Source organism: Nyctereutes procyonoides, unplaced genomic scaffold, assembly GCF_905146905.1.
Source record: "Nyctereutes procyonoides isolate TBG_1078 unplaced genomic scaffold, NYPRO_anot_genome, whole genome shotgun sequence".
NCBI classification, from domain to species: Eukaryota; Metazoa; Chordata; class Mammalia; order Carnivora; family Canidae; genus Nyctereutes; species Nyctereutes procyonoides.
In genome coordinates, this window is record NW_026575125.1 from 61,201,224 (window position 1) to 61,213,623 (window position 12,400).

The 12,400-nt window shown below is 38.1% G+C and overlaps 1 protein-coding gene across 1 annotated transcript in view; it reads left to right on the forward strand.

Annotated features, from left to right (window-relative positions):
* The window catches only part of SH3BGRL (SH3 domain binding glutamate rich protein like), a 146,538-nt gene extending 136,158 nt beyond the window's left edge, over positions 1–10,380 (forward strand). The window contains exon 4 of the mRNA XM_055339065.1: positions 9,068–10,380. Coding sequence (XP_055195040.1) covers positions 9,068–9,100 — 33 coding nt within the window. The 3' untranslated portion in view covers positions 9,101–10,380. The remainder of the gene's footprint in view (positions 1–9,067) is intronic.
* Positions 10,381–12,400: the final 2,020 nt, after the last annotated feature.

Below are 12,400 nucleotides of genomic sequence, written 5' to 3' on the forward strand. Positions count from 1 at the left end.
GGAAACAATATCCAGCAAGGCTCTCATTCAGAATAGGAGGAGAGATAAAGAGCTTCCAAGATATGCAGAAACTGAAAGAATATGCGACAACAAAACCAGTTCTGCAAGAAACATTAAGGGTGACTCTGTAAAAGAAAGAGGAAGTCCAAGGAAACAATCCATAAAAACAGGGACTGAATAGGTATTATGATGACACTAAATTCATATCTTTCAAGAGTAACTCTGAGTGTGAATGGGCTTAATGATCCCAACAAAAGGCACAGGGTTTCATACTGGAAAAAAAAGCAAGACCCAACTATTTACTGTCTACAAGAAACTCATTTTATTTTTTTTTAATTTTTATTTATTTATGATAGTCACAGAGAGAGAGAGAGAGAGGCAGAGACACAGGCAGAGGGAGAAGCAGGCTCCACACACCGGGAGCCCGACGTGGGATTCGATCCCGGGTCTCCAGGATCGCGCCCTGGGCCAAAGGCAGGTGCCAAACCGCTGCGCCACCCAGGGATCCCAAGAAACTCATTTTAGAAGTAAGGACACCTCCAGCCTGAAAATAAAAGGTTGGAGAACCATTTACCATTCAAATGGTCCTCAAAAGAAAACAGGGGTAGCCATCCTCATATCAGATAAATCAAAGGTTACCCCAAAGACTGTAGTGAGAGATGAAGAGGGACACTATATCATACTTAAAGGATCTATCCAACAAGAGGATCTAACAATCATGAATATTTATACCCATAATGTGAGAGCTGCCAAGTATATCAATCAATTAATAACCAAAGTTAAGACATACTTAGATAATAATACACTTATATTGTGAGACTTGAACACAGTGCATTCTGTAATCGACAGATCATCTAGGCACAACATCTCCAAAGAAACAAGAGCTTTAAATGATACACTGGACCAGATGGATTTCACAGATATTTCCAGAACCTTACATCTAAATGCAACTGAATACACATTCTTTTCAAGTCCATGTGGAACTTTTTCCAGAATAGACCACATATTGGGTCACAAATCAGGTCTTGACAGATACCAAAAGTTTGGGATTGTCCCCTGCATATTTTCAGACCATAATGCTTTGAAACTAGAACTAAATCACAAGAAGAAATTTGGAAGGAATTCAAACACGTGGAGGTGAAAAACTATCCTGCTAAAGATGAAAGGGTCAACCAGGAAATTAGAGAAGAATTTAAAAGATTCTTGGAAACTAATGAGAATGAAGATACAATCATTCAAAATCTTTGGGATACATCAAAAGCAGTCCTGAGGGGGGAATATATCGCAATACAAGCATCCATCCAAAATCTGAAATGAACTCAAATACAAAAGCTAACCTTGCACCTTAAGGAGCTAGAGAAAGAACAGCAAATACATCCTCCACCCAGCAGAAGACAGTTAATAGATACTCCAGCAGAACTCAAAAAAATAGAGACCAGAAGAACTGTGGAACAGATTAACAAAACCAGGAGTTTGTTCTTTGAAAGAATTAATAAGATAGATAAACACTAGCAAGCTTTATTATAAACAAAAGAGAAAAGACTCAAATTAATAAAATCATGAATGAAAAATGAGAGATCATCACCAACACCAAGGAAATACAAACGATTTTAAAAGCATATTATGAGAAGATATCTGCCAATAAATTAGGCAATCTAGAAGAAATGGACACATTTCTGGAAAACCACGAACAATCAGAACTGGAACTGGAAGAAATAGAAAACCTGAACAGGCCAATAACCAGGGAGGAAATTGAAGCAGTCATCAAAAACCTCCCAAGACACAAAAGGCCAGGGCCAGATGGCTTTCCAGGGGAATTCTATCAAACGTTTAAAGAAGAAATCATACCTATTATATTAAAGCTGTTCTGAAAAATAGAAAGGGATGGAATACTTCCAAACTCGATCTATAAGGCCAGCATCACCTTAATTGCAAAACTAGACAAAGACCCCACCAAAAAGTAGAATTATAGACGAATAACCATGATGAACATGGATGCAAAAATTCTCAACAAGATACTAGCCAATAGGATACAACAATACATTAAGAAGATTATTTACCATGACCAAGTAGGATTTATCCCCAGGATGCAAGGCTGGTTCAACACTCTTAAAACAATCAATGTGATTCATCATATCAGCAAGAGAAAAAACAAGAACCATATGATCCTCTCAATAGATGCAGAGAAAGCATTTGACAAAATACAGCATTCATTCCTGATCAAAACTCTTCAGAGTGTAGGGATAGGGGGAACATTCCTCTGCATCATAAAAGCCATCTACGAAAAGCCCATAGCAAATATCATTCTCAATGGGGAGACACTGGGAGCCTTTCCCCTAAGATCAGAAACAAGACAGAGATGTCCACTGTCACCACTGCTATTCAACATAGTACTAGATGTCCTAGCCTCAGCAATCAGACAACAAAAGAAATAAAAGGCATTCAAATTGGCAAAGAAGAAGTCAAACTCTCCCTCCTCGCCGATGACATGATACTTTACATAGAAAACCCAAAATAATCCACCCCAAGATTGCTAGAACTCATACAGCAATTCGGCAGTATGGCAGGATACAACATCAATGCCCAGAAATCAGCGACATTTCTATACACTAACAATGAGACAGAAGAAAGAGAAATGAGGGAGTCAATCCCATTTACATTTGCACCCAAAAGCATAAGATACCTAGGAATGAACCTCACCAAAGAGGTAAAGGATCTATACCCTAAAACTACAGAACACTTCTGAAAGAAATAGAGGAAGACACAAAGAGATGGAAAAATATTCCATGCTCATGGATTGGAAGAATTAATATTCTGAAAATGTCAATGTTATCCAGGGCAATTTCCACATTTAATGCAATCCCTATCAAAATACCATGGACTTTCTTCAGAGAGTTGGAAGAAATCATCTTAAGATTTGTGTGGAATCATAAAAGACCCCTAATAGCCAGGGGAATATTAAAAAAGAAAACCATAGCTGGAGGCATCACAATGCCAGATTTCAGGTTGTACTACAAAGCTGTGGTCATCAAGACAGTGTGGTACTGGCACAGAAACACATACATAGATCAGTGAAAGAGAATAGAGTACCCAGAAAAGGGCCCTCAACTCTATGGTCAACTAATATTCGACAAAGCAGGAAATATTATCCATTGCAAAAAAGACAATTTTCTGTAATAAATGGTGCTAAGAAAATTGGACAGCTGCATGCAGAAGACTGAAAGTAGACCATTCTCTTATGCCATACACAAAGATAAACTCAAAATGGATGAAAGATCTAAATTGAGACAGGAATCCAACAGAATCCTAGAGGAGAACACAGGCAACACCCTTTTTGAACTTGGCCACAGCAACTTCTTGCTAGATACTTCCATAAAGGCAAGGGAAACAAAAGCAAAAATGAATTACTGGGACTTTATCAAGATAAACAACCTTTGTACAGTAAAAGAAACAGTCAACAAAACTAAAAGACGACCTACATAATGGGAGAAGATATTTGCAAATGACCTAACAGATAAAGGGCTAGTATCCAAGATCTACAAAGGACTCGAGGAAGGGCAAGATGGCGGAAGAGTAGGGTCCCCAAATCACCTGTCCCCACCAAATTACCTAGATAACCTTCAAATCATCCTGAAAATCTACGAATTCGGCCGGAGATTTAAAGAGAGACCAGCTGGAATGCTACAGTGAGGAGAGTTCGCGCTTCTATTAAGGTAGGAAGACAAGGAATAAGAAATAAAGAAACAAAAGGCCTCCAAGGGGGAGGGGCCGCGTGAGGAGCCGGGCTGAGGCCGGGCGAGTGTCCCCAGGACAGGAGAGCCCCGTCCCGGAGAAGCAGGAGCTGCACCAACCTTCCCGGGCGGAAAGGCGCCCGCAGGGAGTTAGAGCAGGACCCAGGAGGGCGGGGATGCCCTCGGGCTCCCTGGGACACTAACAGACACCTGCGCCACGGGAGAGTGCGCCGAGCTCCCTAAGGGCTGCAGCGCGCATAGCGGGATCCGGAGCAGCTTGGAGGGGCTCGGGCGGCGGCTCCGCGGAGGGGGCTGCGCAGCTCTGGGAGCAGCTCGGCGGTGGCAGCTCGGGCAGAGGAAGAGGCTCCACGCGGAGGGGGCTGCGCGGCGGGAGCAGCTCGGAGGGGCTCCAGCGGCTCCGCAGAGAGGCGGCTGCGCGACCGGGAGCGCGAATCCAACAGCGCAGGCTCCGGAGCACAGGGCGCCAGGACACAGCCCAGGATCCGGCCGCCCCCGGGACAGGCAGAGGACGGGAGGGCCCAGAACAGCAAGGACGCTCCCGCCCGGAACTGAGCAGATCAGCGGCCCCGCCCCGGAGCCTCCAGGCCCTGCACCCGAGCCCTGTAGTTCCTGCGGAGGCTGAATCCAGGCTTCCAGAGTTGCCATAGACACTGTGGCTGTTCCTCCTGGGGCCTCACGGGGTAAACAAGCCCCACTGAGCCCTGCAGCAGGCAGGGGCAGAGCAACTCCCCAAGTGCTAACACCTGAAAATCAGCACAGCAGGCCCCTCCCCCAGAAGACCAGCCAGACGGACCAGTTCCAGGGGAAGTCAAGGGACTTAAAGTCTACAGAATCAGAAGATACTCCCCCGTGTTTTTTGTTTTGTTTTCTTTTTTCTTTTCTTTTCGATTTCTGATTGCTCTCCCACCCCCCTTTTTTTCACCTTTCTTTATTTTTCTTTCTCTTCTTCTTCTCTTTTTTTCCTTTTTTTCTTCTTTTTCTTTTTTCTTTTTCTCTTTTCTTTCCTTCTCTCTCTTTCTCTCCTTTTCCCAATACAACTTGTTTTTGGCCACTCTGTACTGAGCAAATTGACTAGAAGGTAAACCTCACCTCAAAAGAAAGAATCAGAAACAGCCCTCTCTCCCACAGAGTTACAAAATCTGGATTACACTTCAATGTCAGAAAGCCAATTCAGAAGCACTATTCTACAGCTACTGGTGGCTCTAGAAAAAAGCATTAAGGACTCACGAGACTTCATGACTGCAGAATTTAGATCCAATCAGGCAGAAATTAAAAACCAATTGAATGAGATGCAATCCAAACTAGAAGTCCTAACGACGAGGGTTAAGGAGTTGGAAGAACGAGTGAGTGACATAGAAGACAAGTTGATGGCAAAGAGGGAAACTGAGGAAAAAAGAGACAAACAATTAAAAGACCATGAGGATAGATTAAGGGAAATAAACGACAGCCTGAGGAAGAAAAACCTTGTGAAATTGTGCAGCTACTCTGGAAAACTGTGTGGAGGTTCCTCAAAGAGTTAAAAATAGACTTGCCCTACGACCCAGCAACTGCACTGTTGGGGATTTACCCCAAAGATACAGATGCAATGAAACGCCGGGACACCTGCACCCTGATGTTTATAGCAGCAATGTCCACAATAGCCGAACTGTGGAAGGAGCCTCGGTGTCCATCGAAAGATGAATGGATAAGGAAGATGTGGTTTATGTATACAATGGAATATTACTCAGCCATTAGAAACGACAAATACCCACCATTTGCTTCAACGTGGATGGAACTGGAGGGTATTATGCTGAGTGAAGTAAGTCAATCGGAGAAGGACAAACATTATATGTTCTTACTCATTTGGGGAATATAAGTAATAGTGAAAGGGAATATAAGGGAAGGGAGAAGAAATGTGTGGGAAATATCAGAAAGGGAGACAGAACATAGAGACTCCTAACTCTGGGAAACGAACTAGGGGTGGTGGAAGGGGAGGAGGGCGGGAGGTGGGAGTGAATGGGTGACGGGCACTGAGGGGGGCACTTGACAGGATGAGCACTGGGTGTTATTCTGTATGTTGGCAAATTGAACACCAATAAAAAATAAATTTATTATTTAAAAAATGGGTTTGTATAAAAATATATTATGAGGTATATCATTGTTTTTAATGTATAATTAATATTCTAATTATGTTAGGAGACTGAATAGAACCATAGGTAAATGTGAATATTTTTCTCCTTTCTTCACTTTCCAAATAATTAGCATACCTTCTCTTTACATTTAAAAATCATTAAAAGCCAATGCAGTGGAGAACTTGATATTTAAAAGTACCTTATGGCAAATATTTCCATAGAATAAGGAATCCTCCTGTGGAAGACAATTTTTAGGGTTCCCTTTTCTCCGCATCCTCTCCACTCATTCATTTGGGGAATATGAATAATAGTGAAGGGGAATATAAGGGAAGGGAGAAGAAATGTGTGGGAGATATCAGAAAGGGAGACAGAACATAAAGACTTCTAACTCTGGGAAATGAACTAGGGGTGGTGGAAGGGGAGGAGGGCGGGGGGTGGGGGGAATGGGTGACGGGCACGGAGGGGGACACTTGACGGGATGAGCACTGGGTGTTATTGTGTACGTTGGTAAATTGAACACCAATAAAAATTAATTTATTAAAAAAATAAAGAAAAAAATAAATTTATCGATTCAGTAAAAAAAAAGGAAGACAATTTTTATAATATTTTTATATTGGATGCATTTAAAACAGGGTAGGCTGATATTTACTATTTATTTTATTAATACAAAAGATAATTCCTTAGAACTAGCATTTCTTTATAGTAGAGGTGATGATTTTCAGATATGAAATAATGTATTTTTACTAAATAGTAAAAATCTGGTTATGTTCATGTTGAGAGAAGAACCATTAACTGATGTCCACTAGTATGTTGAGAGAATAGAGAATGCTGGTTTGAGAAACTTTCTCATTAGCTTTGGTTGAACTTTCTGTAGGGAGAAGAAATGGAATCTGCCTTGCTGTGAAATTAGAGGCAGTCCTATTTCCACTAAGTCCGTCCTATTTTATTATATCTCCAAGAGAAATTTTATATTAACATCACTTAGCTGTGGTATTGGTCCTAGTTACTAGGCAAAAATTGGAGATGAGAAAAGCAGGAAAGTAGGATAGTTGCCTGCAATGGGCCAAACGCTAAACTAGACACTTCACATGCATTTCATTTTATCCTTATACCATCCTTATGAGCTAAGTGTCCTCTATGGCATTTTACAGGGGAGGAAACTGATGCTCAGGTAATTTAAGTAATTTGTCCAAGGATACATAATAATTAAGTACCAGAGCTCGAATTTGAACCCAGGATTATCTGACTCAAAATCAGTGCATTTATCCAATGATGTTTATATTAGGAATATAGGGGGAGGATACCTCATACACCTGTGTCCAAATATCTCTAGTTGGTTAGATAATCTATGAACTATGAATATTAGCTACTTACATCTATGTAGTAACAAATATTTTAGCACAATATACATATTTGATGGATAAAATGTAATTTAAAAGGTAAATAATTTAAATATGATGTGAAGATATTACAAAGAATTTTGAATTGCCATTTTGTTTTGGATGTTTGTGCTAATAATTTCTTCCATTAAAAGGAATAACTGAGAGTTAAATATAACTAATTACAGCAAAGATTGTTAGGATGTGACTTTAGGGAATTAGGCTGTTTCCAAAATACTAGTTACTCAGAGGTATTAGATGTGCATAAGAAGAAGGATTTCACATTAGGACATATTTACATCTTTATATAACTACTTTCCCAGCTATATGTGCTAAGCCTTTGAGAGGTCTTAGTGTAAAATTCATTCTGCGTGTGAGGAAATTCTTGAAAGGTTGTTCTATAATATGAAAAATATATATATAATGTGGGTCTAAGATATATTCATTTTGACACCCAAATACTATGTTTGGAGTTTTAAAAAAGAGCTTAGGGCCTTTTACTTGGTGAAGGGTTTTGGGAGGTGAGTCAGTAATATTTTACATCTGTTTTATTAAAGGTATATTAAAAATGAATTTCAGTGTCCTTTTTTCTTTTCATTTCTACCTTTTTTTGTTTTATAAAAATCTATCATTTTTAGTTTTAGTTTTTTATTTTTCTCCTTTTTCTGGGCATAGCGTCAGAGGCTCATTTGGGTGTATTCAACTATTTCCACTCCTCCTGAGATTATCAAGTATTCAACTTATGGAAGGTGTATTTAGAATGATATTGTCCAGCATACATGATTTCTACAACCTAACTCTGAAGTTGCTTTCAGCAAAGTCACTCTTGCCACCCATCTTTAGTTTCATAAGCTTTCCTTGAAGCATATTTTGTGTCGAGTACTGTAATAGGAGCCAGAGCACATCTATAGGTCAGAGTTCCAACGCTACAGATAGTCATTGCCCAAGGAGAAGAAAACAACTTGACCTCTTTTCCTGCCTACTGTTGTAAAATTTAAAAACAACAATCGTTTAACAATTAATATATTTTCCAAGGAACTTAAACCTTAATTAAACAAAAACAATTAATTATAAACTTTAGATGACAATGTTTTTGAACACTCAATTTTGGTGAAAAATCACACAGAAAAGAAATCATCTACTTTTCTTTTTAAAGATTTTATTTATTCATGAGAGGGAGAGAGGCAGAGACACAGGCAGAGGGAGAAGCAGGCTTCATGCAGGGAGCCTGATACGGGACTCGACCTGGGGACTCCAGAATCACACTCTGGGCCAAAAAGCGCTAAATCACTGAGCCACCCAGGGATCCCAGAAATCATCTACTTTTAAATAAAATATGAACTATACTTATAAATCACTTGTTTTTTTGGAATTATTTCAAACAATTAGTAATGATTAGTCAGTCTTCTATTATATATGCTTCTAAACAGAAGTTTCTATTTTATAGTTTTTTCTATTAATAATTTTTAAGCAATCTTCTCTGGGAGCCATTATTTGCCGTTGAATATTATTTTTTAAAGATGTATTTATTTATTTTTGAAATAGAGAGAGCACATGGGTGGGGGAGGGGCAGAGGAAGAGGGAGAGCAGGAAAGAAGCAGACTCCCGCCAGAACGCAAAGCCAGACACAGGACTAAATCCCAGGACCCCAAGACCATGACCAGAGTGGAAACCAAGAGTTGGATGCTCAAACAACTGAGCCACACAGGGACCCCTGCTTTTAAATATTCTTAATAATTCGAGCTCATATAGTTTATCCAAAATGTACAAAAATGTATGCTTTGTGATATTTAAATATATCTGTTTTGTTTGTTTTTCATTTCAGGAAGCAGAAGCTCAGGCAAAGCAGCAAGCATGAATCTTATGCACTCTGCCTTAAGCATCTTGAAAAAGGAGTCTTTATTGATTTTAAAATTATCTTGGCTCTAAAAGAAATGAGCCTAATGTTGAGATAATAGATTAGTTTTTCACATGCAAACAATCAAAATAAATACATAATTAAAATATGAATACTATGATAGGAGAATGGGAACTGCACATAAAATATTTAGATTTTATGGAATAGTATCATTATCTTCCAAGGCATTTTATGTATTTCAATGATTTTAGAAAGCAAAATCCTGTCCATTTTTTGGTATTGTGATTGACAGCTTAAATGTATCTGTAGTTCGATGTGGAGGAATTTAAAACACAGAGAGAAGGAATCTGTCTCTTGTTCCCAAATTGCCTCTTTAATTTTAGTTAACAAAAATATGTACTCTTGGTGTGATGTTATTGTGATTAAAAAGTAGTTGCAGGTAAAGTTTATGATATATTAGATATCATATTTTTGGTAATTATAACATTCCCATTATTTTGTAATTGAAATTTCTTTATACTAAACCATAGGTTTTCTAGGCCTCTAAATGTAGCCTTTCATTGTATATTTCAGTGATTAGACAAGTGAACTTTTACAAAAAATAAATGCATTAAGTTGACAAGTTCCTTGTATAACTGCACAGCTATGATGCAATCATATTTCTAAGTTGCTTGCCCCAGTGAAATATGCATATATATGTTATGAATGTGGGATAGAATGTAAGTTTAAAACAGCATACTTTGGCAAAGAACTCAGACTTTTAATTAGCTATTATAAAATAGTTCAGCACTCAGTGCCCAAGACTGGTTTTTGTAGGGTCTTTGCTAAAAAAAAAATCTTAGCAATTCCCCTTTTAAAACAACTTGTCATCATGAATCACACTACTTCTCAGATATTTGATATATTTATTTCAGGTTAGGCACATATTGTGTGAATTTGTTAATCTAAGCAGAGAGAATCTTTTCTGTGCTTCTATTCCAGTGAATAGCACAAGTATCTATAAAAGGGCCCATTTAAAAAAATGTTAATTATTAGAACTTCTAAGAAAACAAGAAACATTATGACTTAAATTACCCAGAAGATATACATATTGTGCTTTAATTCCACACTATTTTATTATGTTAAAAATCTTTTACTTTAAATTACTTTATCATATCATCTGATGTATGCAAGTCTGTTCTTTTTGCCAAAATCAACATACAATGAAGACATAGCTTTGCTTACTGAGATTCAAATGTGATGCAATGTTTTAAAATAAAGTCAGTCCTTTAGAAACAAAATTTATGTGTTCCCAGAGTTTCTAAGTATAATAGTAATTTAAGATGAGTAATACATGTTTCAGAAGGTGTGAAAGAAGAAAAGAACAATAACAGAAAGAAAATAATTTGAATACAGTTTCTAAGTTTCCTTTTTTAAGATTCTAAACTTTGCTGTATACACTAGAATCGCACAAGGAACTATTCCATTGTTTTCTCTACAAAAATAGGCCACGGAAAACAATAAACGAAACAGGGTGCCTTGTAATAGATTCTGGAAAATACTAAAAGAAGTTTGGTCAATAGTTTCTCTTGAGCTTTATTAAATACTGATGATGCTGTTTGTACTCATCTATGTGGATATTTTTTAGACTTATTTATTCAAAAATTATATTTCAGTTCATTTAAATTGTAAGAAAAGTAATAGTACTAAATTGCAATATTCTTAAATGATAAATAATAAGTGGCAAATCACTATTGCTTTTGTTGGCTCACTATCCTAACATTCATCATGGTGAATTATTTTGATATTATAAATGGGAGTGTAAGACATAATACTACCAACTAGCAATTCATAGTCTTATAAATACCTCCCTTATATTTTTGAAATCATTGTTATTCATGACATGGACATGCCAAAAGAGAAATAAATTAACATTTAATCCAATTGTTTAATATAATATTGGAGTTATATTATATACTCAGAGTAATGAAAGTGGATTATTGAAAACAATGTCAACCTACTTTTCATCCTTCAAGTTTACCTTATCTCCATTGAAGCATTCTTTAGTTTGTCTTTAAAAATCTATTTTTCATTCCAATCCAAATTTTCACAAGATGGAACTAGACACTATAATATCTTTGGAATTATACCTTCATTGGTGTGTTTTCTCATAGGAGAAATAAATCTCATACTGTTGCTACTATGACATTTTGAAAAATAAAAGCATATTTTCTGTTATATGAATAGGTTGTTTCAAATAAAAGGATCAGTATACTATATATACAGGCCGATGAATTATAGTGTTAAGAGACATCTCTCACATTTACCTTGATGAGTACTGAAAAATATATGGAATTGTTGAATTGCTACATTGTACACCTAAAACCAATACACCACTGTATGTTTTATTGCACTGAGATTTTTTTACTATAGACTAAGTTAACAATGTCAAAATGGAATCCATCAAAAGAAAATGACATTTTTGGCTTCAGAGTTAAGATAAATATCAAATTATTCTAAACACCCAAAAATCAGTCTGAGAACTGACAAAACAAACTGCATATCTAGAGGTAGTAAAATGGCTAATCATGAACTGTAGGAGCTGTGGAGAGTCCATTTGGAGGAGAAAATAATTGCAGATGTTGCAGAGAGGAGGGAGTCCTGATCACAGACAGATGTGAGAAAGAGAGAAAGAGTAAAAGCATTCAAGAGATTGCCCAGGAAAAACTCTTTCCCAGACCCATTGACTGAGAAAAGAAGAGGGGCGGACTACTGTAAGTTTATAACCTAGAAGAGCTCAAAGTCTGAAGTTTTAGAAGTCTACACCATTGCCAGAGTCATGCCTCATGGGCTTAGTGGTGTACCTAAGGGGAAGGAGGGCTGAGGCCTAAGAGCAGGCAGTGTGGTCTGAGGATCCTCTGGGTTACACGGGGAGAAACAGTTCCCCTCTTGGAGTGCATTTGGAAATGGTGGCATGGCCTCTCTGGGGACAAAAGAGCTGGCAGGAGCTAATGTATAGCCCTGCTCACTACCATAGGAACAGAGACAACTGCTGATAGCAGCAAAATTTAGTGCCAGCTTTTTTTCCCAATGTACCATAAATTCTGAACTGCTGCATGGTCATGTGACTACTTTCCTGGGACAGACTGGCACAAGACACAGTTTGGCAAGACTGTCTCTTAGAGGATCAGTGTAGGTCTGTGCCAAGTAGGTCCCCAAAATTTGGAGTTTTGAAACCCAGCCATGGGCCTGAGATAAAACTCAGGGGTACTGTGCTGCCTGGAAGAGAGACAGCTTGAACAGACATGGTGAAGGCAGGGA